Source organism: Aquila chrysaetos, chromosome 25 (assembly GCF_900496995.4).
Source record: "Aquila chrysaetos chrysaetos chromosome 25, bAquChr1.4, whole genome shotgun sequence".
NCBI classification, from domain to species: domain Eukaryota; kingdom Metazoa; phylum Chordata; class Aves; order Accipitriformes; family Accipitridae; genus Aquila; species Aquila chrysaetos.
The window spans coordinates 8,993,874-9,007,550 of NC_044028.1; the positions used below are offsets into that span (position 1 = coordinate 8,993,874).

The 13,677-nt window shown below is 35.5% G+C and overlaps 1 protein-coding gene across 2 annotated transcripts in view; it reads right to left on the minus strand.

Moving 5' to 3' along the window:
- The window catches only part of VWA3A (von Willebrand factor A domain containing 3A), a 38,085-nt gene that overhangs the window by 10,258 nt on the left and 14,150 nt on the right, over positions 1-13,677 (minus strand). For both annotated transcript variants that reach the window (XR_005931459.1, XM_030002412.2), the window contains exons 16-28: positions 11,813-11,907; positions 10,235-10,354; positions 9,283-9,357; positions 8,412-8,556; positions 7,200-7,398; positions 6,677-6,747; positions 5,478-5,636; positions 3,906-3,996; positions 2,698-2,808; positions 2,060-2,157; positions 1,757-1,909; positions 964-1,072; positions 66-210 (exon numbers count right to left, since the gene is read on the minus strand). Coding sequence is in view for 1 of the 2 variants with exons in the window: in XM_030002412.2 (XP_029858272.1) it covers positions 66-210; positions 964-1,072; positions 1,757-1,909; positions 2,060-2,157; positions 2,698-2,808; positions 3,906-3,996; positions 5,478-5,636; positions 6,677-6,747; positions 7,200-7,398; positions 8,412-8,556; positions 9,283-9,357; positions 10,235-10,354; positions 11,813-11,907 (1,571 nt within the window). In the remaining variant the exon portion in view is untranslated. The remainder of the gene's footprint in view (positions 1-65; positions 211-963; positions 1,073-1,756; positions 1,910-2,059; positions 2,158-2,697; positions 2,809-3,905; positions 3,997-5,477; positions 5,637-6,676; positions 6,748-7,199; positions 7,399-8,411; positions 8,557-9,282; positions 9,358-10,234; positions 10,355-11,812; positions 11,908-13,677) is intronic.

Below are 13,677 nucleotides of genomic sequence, written 5' to 3' on the forward strand. Positions count from 1 at the left end.
TAAGTAACCTTATTATGTAATAATAAGTAGTGCAGATTTCAGTCTTTATCAGTAGTTTATCATACCTGACTTCATTTTTTCTCAGCTGTTCCCAGATAAGAGAGGTAAGTTCTTTTGTGATATGTGGCAAATATGGGTCCATGGAACCAGATGTATCAATCAAAACACAGACATTTGCTTCTAAAATGGTACCAAACAATCTTCGGCTTCCTGGGCCAGAACATTAAAACTAATTAAGTGTCATTACACAGGCTTTTTTTATTGAACATATTATTTTATTGAGCATACTGTAAAATCTTCAGTCTTTAGGGGTTATTCTGGCCATATTTCTACATAATAAATTCTAATCTGTGTGGAAATGAGGTAGGTCAGAGGTTAATAATAGAAAATCTTTTGCCATTTCAAATCTAGCACTGTCAAGCATTAATTACTAGCCAATTGTAGCAACTTGCATTAAATAATTTGTAGCTCCTACTTTACAATCCAGCAAAATATTAAACTGTTTCCCAACAAAGATCTTTATAAGCAACAGAGGGATCCAAGTACTTTTCACCAGCAGTGATGCTGAACTTCTAAATAGGGCACATTCTTAGCAGAAGAAACAGAAAAGCTAATTTTGCTTGTATATGTCATTGTATATATTCTGTTGATAGAAAGCTTCTGACACCAGGAACCTTGTATTCATGAACACGACATACAAAAAAGAAAAACTTACATCACAGCCCCAATTAGTTCACAGCAAGCTAGATGTTCATCAGCTACACAGATGCTGAATTCTCTTGCATTCTTATTTTATTGTCATAAAGATACATTTTAAAATTTCAGTGAAATGCAAAACAATGATCTTTATTCATATTTGAGGTCCAGATTTATGTTCAGATTTATTCTATTAGAAATAGTAGACATGAAGATTTAACATATGTTTAAGTTGTGCTTTGTAGAAAAACGGATGCACACCAATACCTGACAGAAGCCACTGTATTCTTTGTATATAGCGCTGCAATACTTTCTCCAGTTGTTCAGTGTAGATTTCCAGTTCTTTAGATTGAAACTGCAGATGTTTCACAACCCCCTGGAAAAATTCAGTTTGTACAAAAGCATCTTACTTCAAGAGATTTGAGCTCAGCTGCTATATATGCAATGTCTGCATTAGAAATCAGGGAGATAAGGTTTTTTGTCTTTACCTCTATGAAATAGTGTAAGAAAATTTTTGCGACTCTGTTGCTACTAAATAACTGGTTTACCCAAATTAGGAAAGCCTAGTTCTCATCTCAGCCAGTTGTGCTGGGCAACAAAATCATATAATTTGACTGGACAGGTACATCGGTTGCATTATTTCTGACAGTTTTATAGATATAATAGAACAATAATATCCTGGACTTAACTTTCTATGCTTCTCTCCAGTCATTGCACAAACCCAAACAGTCAAGATCGAACATCTTCCCAGTTTCAACTCACATATAATTTTTAAAAGCTTTACTTAAAATTTTAAAATTATTTTTCACACTGTTTGATCAGAGGAGATGCCATATGTTGTAAAGATCCCATGCGGTTTGCACTTCAAACATACGAAGTATTTTTTGTGGTGAATAAAAGACCTCTAGCTTTCTAATAGAAGGGTCATTTAGAAAGAAGAACAGGGAATAGTGGAGGGAACATCACACTGCCAAGCCACAAACATTGATCAACATGCATTGTCTTAAACAAATACAAAGCCTTTCAATGTTGTAGGTATATGACATCTGCAAAGGCTTACATTGATTTCTACACTAGGGAAGATAGTACAGTATTTTGCCGATACTTTCTTGTGCAGAGACTCCACAGTTTTCTTTTGGTGAGTACAGCCTGGACCAAACATCAGTCTGGGCAATTCCAGTTTAAGCTTTTTAATACTGTACTTGGTCAGCCACTTGTAAGACAAACAAATGGAGCAATTGGTTGTTAGTAAATATTAGACAGTTTAAGTAATAATACATTGTACAGAATCACAACTAACATGTTCACATTAATTCATATGGATAATTCTAAAATGGCAATTTCCTAGTAAGGAGCAAAATACCTCTTTGCTTGAACAGATTTCCTCTTTTTTTGGCAATGTAACAGAGGGAACAGACTTTCTTACGCACATTATCTTTGGATACTTTCGGTATACTGTACCTAGTTAAGAAAATGAACAAAGTAATATTGGGAACCTTAGCTTTAAATCATAGCCCTTTTGAATCTGTTGATTAAAAAATAAACAAACCCCCAAACCACCCCAAAACCCAGACTAGTATTTCAGACACAATTCCACATTTGAAAAAAAAGCCGAGTTTGATATATTGAAGTACTTTAAAAAAATCACTTATTTTTAAAAATTGTCACCTTCAAAAAATTCCAAACCAAGTCTTCTGTAATCATCTAAACCATGACGACAGCATTTGTCCTTAGAGCATCTTTGACCAAAAGATCCCAAAGGACTTTACCAAAAAAAAAAACCCAAAAAAAACCAAAACACCCAACAAAACACCCAAAAAGAGCCAACCCCTCCCAAACCAAACATCAAACCAAAAAACCCCACCACTATTTGATAAGTGAAACTCACTTCCACTCACTATTTAAAGCACACTGATTATCAGTGACTCAACATCCTAACAGTTTTATAATAAAGATGCTGATAATAAAAAGGCTTCACCATCATATCCTGGTAAGACGTACCCACATTTCTTCCTTTATCAGTATAAAATACTGACACAGAAAACTCTGGCTGCTTCCTTGGTTTATGCTTTCTTTTATTGTTAGTCTGAGGCCATTCTTTTATTGTTTGTGCTACAAATTAATAAAAATATAAAAAAATGTTGGCTTACTTCAGCTAGATAAAACTCTTACATGCAACCCTATTCTTCAGTTCATAACTTCCTATTACCACAATTATAAATACTTAATTTTTAGATACTGGTTAAGAAAAATCCATATTATAGAACTACTTATGCTACTTTCATAGAAATGGAACCAAAACCTTTACAAATTTATAAATTACCATCAGGAAGAATGTCACAGGGCATAATTTGAAAAGATCAGGGGTTTACAATAAACATAGTATTTGTTGGAAAAGCCAATTAACATTGTACAAAGTACCTCGTATACAAATATGAATCCAGATTTGTAAACACTGCTACATATCAACAATCTCATTTCAACAAATCAGTAGATTTCAAGACTCAAATTAATAAAAAAAAAAAAAAATTGCAAATGTTAGCAAAGATACACAGGAAAATTACAAAAATGGAGGAGAAAGGAATTGGACTTTAAGGGACCAACAGTGACTGGAATTAATTTAAGAGCTGCTTCATATATCAGGAGCAGTTGCAAGAGTCAGCACTTCAGATAACCTGACATTTGTGGGTTTTTTTCCTTCATTACTGGATCATAAATAAATCAAGTGGAACAGCATATTAATTATGATGGGATCTAACAGTATTAGCAGAAATATATATATATTGAACTAATAACATAATAAATCTCTGAATTGTTGAGCCTTTGAAAAAAAAAAGAAAAAGTAGTATGAATTGAAAACCAAGAGAAGCAAGGTTCTAATTATGGCTTCAGGCATGAGACAAAGCAGGGCTCTACTTTCCACCACACACATTTGACATTTCCTGATATAGGATGGATGTTCAATCATATGACCTGGAAATAGATATACAGCTGTGCAATGTTCCTTCTGCTCACAACCTAAAAGAAAGCTAGATAGAATACAGCTAAAACTCATACCAAAGTAATTTCAAAACAACTGCAAAGTTTCCTATCAGTCTGATTAAAGATTAAAATTGCAAGTGTTTCTAAACCTTAAATTAAAGCTCTAGTTTAGTATTTTCTTTTAACCCAACGAAAGTGAAGACAAAAAGTCTCTAATCCATACATACCTGGTGGAATTCCTGCTTTGGCACTAGTAGGACGCCATGCCAGTATGTTTATGGAAGTACTTCTCTCTGCACCATGATTGTCTTTAATATACTATAAGCACATACAATTAAAAAAATTTAAAAAGTATTTCAGTTGGATCATAACTGCATTAATCAAAACTGGAACTATCCTTCATTATTCTCTAATTCCTGTTTTACGCTGGCTCTTCTAAAAAGTCAGCAGATTGTCATGATGACTTGTTAATTTGCAATTTCTTGCTAGGTTAAGTAACTCTAATTGCTCTGTTTTAATTATCTTGCCAATTTCATCTGCTGCCATAAAGCTAAAGACTAACATCTACAGGCAGATGAGTTTGGACCATTTTTGCCACCTGAAGGAGCAGTCTAGTATGGTAGTGGCACTGTTTTATAGAAAATAGTATTTTCCTCAGAATTTTATTGAATATTGGAAACCTAGTGCTGACAACAGTAATTTTTCCTTTAGGTATGGCTCAACACTCTAGGGTCTGAGCAGTCTACTAAACAACATGAACACTCATTTAACCCTGCTGTAGGATCAGACTTTTGCTGTGACACAGAGCCTTCAAGTAACTGACATCTAATTTAACATACAGCCCTACTATAAATACCACCAAACGTCTACAGACAAACCTGTATCAGTTTTCTACAAGTTTAATCCCTGTAAAACTATGCTATGTAGTCATATCTCTGAATGATTACTTTTTTCCTTCATTTGTGAAGAGCTGTTGACAATATACTGGTTTTGATAAAATAGCATGGAAGACCTGTTTGAGCTTACCTACAAAAGCCTTTGCAACATGAACACACCTACACTTAAGAGTGCCATTCCCATTTCAAACATGAGACAGGAAAATGTAAGGTCAAAAGTTAAGTACATCCTTTGCAATAGGCAGTTCTGTATCTAGTCATTTATACACCAAAGTGGTAAGCACTGGCACTGGCCATTTATGTATATCAGAGATTTGCACACCCACTCAAAACAGATGCATACACAGTCAAAATTAGCAAGGAAAACATTAGCAAAATCCCAAAGGACTCAGTAGCGTAACTCCACGGAAATAAGCACAGCGGGCAGGAAACAAATCCTGAATTGTATTTCTTGTTTTATGCTGGTTTTCTGTGTGGCCAAAAGCATGTTACACAGCTGCAGCTCTCTCATCTGTAAATGAGCAGGATACCATAAAATTCAGTACTTGCTAGAAGGACTTGTAAAATTGACATAACTTAGTAAAGCACATTTCTGCTTTGCCTTTGCTTTCATTAAACACTAAATTTTTAAGCTCAGAGGAGGAATTATTTAGACAATTTTAGACACTACAGTGTGGTTCCATTATAATTAATTACTTAGCAGGAGTTAATAAGATGTACTTTTTTGTTTATGTAGCATTTTGAATGCAAATTAAAATGTAAATTCAGAGTACTATCACAGTGCTGTTTTACTTCCTTCAAATTTTCAGCCTAAGCACTTCTTTCACAAAAACCAGCATCTGACAGTTGGGTAGGATCTCTAATTAAAACACACAGCATCTTAAAAATAGGACCATTTCAAACCATTCTAGCCAGACTGAGAGCTGTGGGTTTAGGAGATGGCAACTTCTGCGGCCTTCTTTTCTCTTTCTTCGTAAGCGCATTTGAGTCTCCTTCTGGTACAAATGGATTAACAGACTGATTCACTGAACGTTGCTTTAAGGATTCTACTAGGAAGGCACACTGCAATGGAAGTTCACATTGTTTAGTAATTCATATACGTGAAATTTAAGTAAATGACATTTCAAAGACAGGTATTCTATATTTATCACTTTACTAATAAATGAAATTCATACCAAATTTATTAATCTGGTAATGCTTAACACCTCTAACTGAAAACGAACCCCTTCATGCTGTGCTTGCTCAAACAACGTAAGAGTGAAATCCTCCCTGCTCTGAGCAAACGTTCTAAAAGAAAAGGCAACAGTATGCATACCAAGACCAGAACAAACTGGAAGAAGATGAACCAAGTATATGCAACTATTAAATAATAACAAAATATTTTAAGATCCCATTGAATATCCACCAACTCTTCTTTTTAAAATTACTTCTGTGACTCAGACTTGCATGTAACAAGGTGCTCAGATCTCTGGACAAATATCTCACTGCATATATCTTTCTCATCACACTTTTGTAAGAAACAACCACTGTACTGCCAGGCTGGCTATACTGCCTCAGTCACTCTGTTAGATATTTTTGGAAAAACTCATATGCATGTAATATGAAGAGATATGGTCTAGTTCTACACCTTCATTACACTTCAGAAAACAATTGTTTTAGAATTGAACAAATGTATTGTGCCAACGACAACCCCTCCCTCCTCTGTGACTTACAGGAACATATTATATATTTGTTATATAATATATAAAACTTTTAAATATATTTATATATATATAATTATAATGGACAATTAATTACACTTGAGAAGAATTAATCATAGGATTATAGGACTGGCAACAAAAAGGAGAATCACTTCAATTGTAAACTCCATGTATTTGATAAGGAATCATGGCCACTCCAACACCAATCACTGCAGTGCTATTGTACAACTGCTTTCTAGCCCATAGTTATTCTACAGTGACTATTCTCACACTCTAGAGCACTCCTGCCCATATTACAAGGATTTTATTTTTGTCCAATCTTCTGCATTGTCAGCTGAACAAACACTGTTGAACTTCTTTCTGAAGAAAAATGTAACTTAAAAAGATACATATAATTCATACCTTTTGGGAGTAGTTGTTTGCTTTTTCCATTTCAGACACAATAATGGTGATATCATCACTTTCAAAAATACCTGATAACCAAATATATGCTAATCAGTGTGGGTTTTTTAAGTGTACAAAATGTATCTTTTTTAAAGTGTACAACAATGTGCAGAGCATGTAATATCAACTGAAAGAATCAAAAAGCCTTTGTTTCCTGTAAGCCAGGCAGTCTGGACCTACCACATCAGAAACTATATTTTAAATGCGCATCTTTAAAATATCTAGCAAAAAATAGTGAATTCAAATAGAAAAAAAATAAATTAAAAAAAAAATTCCTGCATTAAGGCTGCAATTATAATATTCTGCAATACAACTGAAAGCCTCAATCAAACTAGGTCCTCTGTTTATATCTCAGTGCTAGTATAGCATTATCACATCCTAAAAAAGTAAACAACTTGACTGGGGGGGGGAGGGGAAAGCATTAATAAATATTATTTAATTAATGAAAAAGAAGTACATGCTGACTTTCCTTTTCACATACCTGCTTCTCCAAACCAATGAAATCTCCCATTGGCTGCCTGTACTATTTCTTTAAAAGCAATGGCAGTTTCAGTTGGGTTAGCATAGCGGGCTGGCATAATCCTATTGGAGTCAATGTCCTCCATTACACTGAACAAACAGACATGAAGCTGCAAATCAAAACCTCTGCAAACTTCAGCCACATATGCACTGACTGTGTGCTGGAAGACAGAGAAGGGGAAAAGAAAAAAAAGAAAAAAAAAAAAGGGGGAAAAAAAAATCAGGAGTGACCCTCCACCTCAGATGAGCTTCCATCTACTCCACTGGTTCCTAAACTGATGTACAAACACTCCCAACCTCAGCAATTCAGTACAGGAACATACCCTGAGTAGCTGAACGCCTCCCTCAATTCATGCATACACACAAAAACTGTCGCTATTACTAGTGACAATGGCAACAGCATCAGGGTAGCTATGGGAATCAAAGACACAGGTCATGGACTTCAAGGTAGCCATGCACTGAAGCAAAGAAGTAGGGATGGAACTATTCATTTGCCGTTTTGTACACATCCTTTGTTTTCTTGTCATCCACATTGGCTTCTAATGATTTCTTAGGTTTGCCCAGAATTTCCAGAAGTTCGGTAACAAAAGCAAAGGACACTCTACTGTACATGCACGGTTATTCCAGTTGGATTACCATACGTTCAGAAACTCTAGGCTGTGCATGTGGCTTAACAGCCACAGAGCCCATGCACTGTGAACATATATCCAAACAATAGATTACTGTTACTAAAAACAGGAGCTGTCTCTACATAGCATACTATGGCGTTCCACCATAAAATTATTTGTGGCTTTGTTCCTGTGAGTTATAAGGAAATGATATCATAAGAAAAATTGGAGTTGGTTTGTTCAAACCCAGAAATTTGCTGTGAAATGATGGCCAGAGCTGGAGTGGGAAAGGAATCCTAAAAACACCTCTTGAATCTTCTATGATATACACATTATTAATAATCACTACCTCCAACCCATGAATAGCAACTACAGACATGGAAGTTTGAGATCCTGACAGTTGTGCTCGCTTAGATATGTAAAGGAGAAGTATTCTGCCAACAAGGTATGGTGACTAGCCAAAAGAAAGAAAAAAAAGAAAAAAAAAAAGACGAGAGAAAACTAAAGCTGAGATTAATTCTGATAGGAACTTACAGAAGAGTTGCAAAACCTGTGATGATACTTACTGTTTCCTGATCAGGTATTCCAGTAGTCAACAGGTAAAGTCCTTGTGATTTGTATTTATCTTTGTCTTTGAAGTCCACTTCCACAGCTCTCCTGAGAGCACTCATGAAATTTCTACTCCCTTTGCACTGCAAGTTCAACACCCACCTAAAAGATGATGTTTACAGTTCAAAGAATGAAGCAACAAAACCTCTTGTTTCTGCTTAAAGCAATAAAGAGAACTAAGAATCTTAAGTAACACTGCACTAGAGTCTAAAATTTTTTACAATGATAGACAGCAAAACCAGATTACAGAATGACCCAAATTATTTGTTCTGGTTTCTGTACTGTCACCATGGCAAGCTAGTTTTTAAGATAAGATTGAGAGCATAGAGATAAAAGAATTCTCTCTTATGTAGAAAAATTGTAATATAGTAGAACTCACAGGAACAGAAATGAAACCACAGAGGTATATTGAAACCACTGAAGGTGTAACTCCATAAACAGAAACCTGGGATTTGTTTCCAGTGTATGTGGGGAAAAAACATAGCTTAGCTTTCACATCCCAGTTGAATTTGAAGCAGTTTTCAATTCTTCATGTAACCTGTGCATTTCTTACACAGATACTTCTATATCTGTGCACATATATATTCTGTATGCATATGAAATACAAAGTCACTAGGACATAGTAGACTTTATAATGCTGTTTTCACAACAAACCACCACAAACAATCAGTGTAGAACAGTTCATGGCAAACTATTTTTGTAATATGATAAATTTATCAATTTTCTAAATTGTTCAAAATGCTGTTTAAATCTGTTTCTCTGTTTTATCTGTTTTGTGGTACCTACGATCACTTAATTCAGATGTACGGGAAAGTTACTTGATCCTACCTCCAAGCATTTTGTAAATTTTCTGGTTGGGAAGGAACCAGTTCCAGCTGCCAAGGCATAATGTCACTCCCAAATCTTTCATGGAAAGATAACAGCAATTAATTTTCAGATTAAGCTTTAGAGCAGCAAATGAAAAGATAGAATAAATTCACTGAAAAAGAAAAATCTCATTTGTGGTATTACAGATGTAAAATTGCCTGATGCTAACTATTTTCTATTTCAAACCATTTAATTATTCACACTTATCCATCACTCAGGGGTTGTCGGATTTTCAAGGTAGTGGGCCAGACTACATTATTCTTTCCTGAACAGGATCTTAAGTGAGCTGGTAAAAGCTCAGCGGAAAGATTGCAACAAAAAACCCCCAACCCTCAGATGCTGCCTGTATCTCTCATGAGGTAAGGGCTTTCTTCTTTCAGGTTTGGAACTCCATAAGCTGCTGTCTCCTGCTTTTACCTGCCATTCAGAAACCTGCCCAGCTGCTGTTCAGCAGCTCTGCCATACATTTCTGGCTGCCAGTGTTGAGTTCGGAATTTTAGTACTATTACGTTTTTAAAAAGTACTGGAGTTACTATAAAATTTAAAGGGCATTCTCAATCACGGTACCCGAGACACCAAAATCCTCTTCCAGTAAAAGTTTCTGACATGTGAATTAATACTGTTATGAACAATATAGCAGGAAGATAATTTGTTACAGGTATGATACAATGAGTTCCAGTGAGCCTCACCCAAAACAGTGATTTTTAATTACTAATCTGGTCTCCGTACATCTGAGCCATGCACCTATGCAGTAACAACAAATCAGTGTTACTCTTGCAAGTACTTAATCATAAAACATTAAATACAACTAAAAAATCTAAAATATGTCCATTAGTTACTACAATCTCTCAGCATACTTCTTTCATTGCAATGCGTTACAATTCTTTTAAAAGAATCTTAAATGGTTGCTTACGCTATAATATTGAAGTAATCCTTATTTGACATTTGTTCCTCAAGTAAAAGTCGCAAAGAATGTTGGATATGGATGATGTACATGGAGTTTGTCACTGATATATCAACAAGTATAACCACCCTATATAAGAAATATGTTATTCATCAAAGAAAAGAAAAAAAATCTTATTTAATTACATATTTTTATCTTCATTATACTCTAACTTGCCAGGGAAAGTATCTTCTAGCTATGTAACAAGATGTATAAACACTGAATCTATATTTTAAAAAAATAATCTGCAAAATATAAGGTAAGATTAAAAAAAAAAAGGTAACAATGGAAAATTCTAACTTTCTTAAGCTGTGCAATAATCAGGGTACTGGCACATGTAGTGCCATAATGGCTGTTGAACCCTAAACAGGTCCTCTTTCTTCTCTGTACTTGAATATCCAAAACACGCCTGAAATGTGTGGATGTTATCCAATGAGAAGAGTTGCTGGATAGTTCATTGTCCTTTCCCCAGTCATAATTCCAGGAATGTATGTAGTATGACTCCAAATATAAATGGTAAGTTTTCTCCCAGCAAGTCAGTGACAGAGTGGTTGCTCAGGTATGGACTGATGTTAACTGTCACGTTGCCTGTTTTGAGAAAAAGTGTTAATGATGACCTTCTTCAGTATGGTCAGTATTAAATCTTACTTGTAGAGACAATGGAGGATGGTTACAGTTAATGGACAGGGGATATCTTGGGATCAGTGGTTATGAAAAGAATCACAGATGTGATGGACGTGGGACGCGAGTTCCCAACACATTACAGTGGCCAGATGAGCTAATTCAATCCTTGATCAATGAACAAGAAAATGTCTAGTAACAGTGGCCTCAGCTATCTTCCTTTTGTCTGAAACTTCATATTCAAGGTTCGTAAACAGGACAAAAGGAGCAATTGTGCAACTGAGGTTGGGTGAGGCCTCACACACAATGTAAATAAACATAATCCTCAAATACATAATCAGATGAAGACCTCAAACTTCACACAGGGAAAAAAAAAATCTTAGGTTTTTGAGTATACCTACACTGACATTTGTAATTTGGCACTAGAATGCACTTCAACAAGTGGTGGAGGCAGAAGGTAGTTGGTAGGTTGAATCTCATCTTCTCATAAGAACCCATGACAGGCTGTGCAGAAAAAACTCTAGGCATAAATACTAATAGCATGGGTTTGGAAAGCTGACTGTAAACCCTACCTTTGGCCGGAAACATCAGGTTCTGTTTATGTGTGGTTTAAGACAGAACATTCCCCAAAGGCTTACTTGCTAGATAAATCAAATTGAAGAATCTCATCCTGTCTCATGGAAATTGCAGTTTTGTGTTGACTAATCATCACTGGATTCAGTAAATTCACTGGATCATTATAAAAGCTGAATATCAATATCTGTTTTTGAAAGCTGATTGCTTACACTGGTCATATCTGCAACTGTTGTTTCTAAATCTGACTATTTTCTGCCCTGTATTCCTTGGTGCTGACTTACACACAAAGCAAAGGCTGGCAAACTAGAACCATTACCAATACACAAAAAAAGGGTTATCAAAGTACGATACCTCCTTTCACAAACACTTCCCCATATTCTTCTGCTAGCAACAGATAGCCAGTCAATTCGTTTCTCATAGATTCTTACCATTTTAGCAAGGAGTTTCTATGGACAAAAATATAGAAATTTTAAGTTAAAAATAAAAAGTTCAAGTAAGTCTTTTATTGCCAAATGCTTAATACAGCATAGTGATGAAAAAAATAATGATTTTCATTCATTTTGACAGCAGCATTTCATTCTTAGTAAAGATAAGAGAATACAGTCCATGAGAAAAACATACAATCATAAAAAAAGGGTTCTAAAGGTCTAAACTCTCCTCTTCATGTTTCCTCTTGCTATCATGTCCCAAAATAGTGGTCAAGTACATTTAAAAAAAAAAAAAAAAAAAGTTTCAAAACACTGTTTTTACAATCTTACCATTTCTTCAATAGCAATTTCAGGCAGTGTTCATAACAAAACACATCATTTAAAATAAACACAATATTTTCAAACACATACCGTTCTTGAACACAGTATCAATTTGAAGACATTAAGGCAATTTATGCAAACTCTATAGAACATGACCTTTGCAAGCATATGTATGCATTATATGTATGAGGGCAAATCAAGCAAGAAACTCAGAAATAAATCTATAAGGTAGCAGCTTTTGGAGCACAAAACACAAGCATCTATTGATGATCAAGGAGCCAGAATCTGCTTTCATGTCTGCCAGTTAAACTTCACACTCTCCTTTGAGGTCTGACTATAGAGTTCTACAGATTTCTCATCCCTCTTCCATTTTAAATAAATATTTGCCCTGCCTGGAAACATTCCCATACCCCTTTGTCAGGGCTGCTAGAAGAAGGAAGACAGAAAATAAAAACAACACATAATTTGTGTGGTTAACACAAATGAACATGTCTTGGAATATAAAGCTGCTCTGACTTGAGATGATGCAATCAATACTTAACATAAAACTATTATCTATAAGGTATTTAACTGTTCTTATTCAATCACTAGTGACACCATCTACAATATTGTTTGCAAGCTCTCTTTTAAAGCTTCCCTTTAGACAGACACCAAAGCCAATGCTACCCGCATAGTTCAAAAATCATTTACTTGCTAGAAAGTTACCCAATGAAAAATTCACTTACATTACCAGAGACTCAGCCACGGAGATATTACTTTGTTCTGCCACTCAATTACAATTTAGAGATCACCACACATGCCACACAAAAGAAATGGTTCCCTGCCCTACTTGCCATCCGCCGTATTTATCACCAACATCTCCCTCTGTCTCAAGGGTGGGCCAGAGTACATAGCTGGATGTTTTTTCTACTTTTAGTCTTATTAAATCATTGTCACCGACCTCAAGGCAAACTCCACATGCTTCCTATGGAAATTACTGATATTCCTAAAGGCCTGAAAGACTATTGAGAAACAGCCTTTATACACATGGTTACAGACTGGAAGGCATGGAGTTTCTCAAACTGAATGGGGCAGTTGGTATCATTGGACAAACCTACTTTTTTTCTGAACTCTAGCCAGCTTTCTGAGCCTAAATAACAGGGTGTGCTCAACCTTCTTGAACTCTTTCATAAAAATACTTTCCCACTAATTTCCTGCTAACTAATAGCAAACAAGGCTTAAAAGCTTCCATTTCGTGATTGCTACTTTTTGCCCCAGGATGATAACAGTTCTTGTCTTGCCCGTAGTGTAGAATGTGGGGCTCTAGATCTGAAAGCACTGGGTGCCTCTGCTCATCATACCATGCTGCACAATGACACAATCCTCTTGTTTTTCCCAGGAGCCAAATCCCTCCACAGTATTTTAGCTTGCAGATAAAGGTACAAAACCAAAGCTGCAGCATCCACTGTCCACACATGCCCAGCTAAG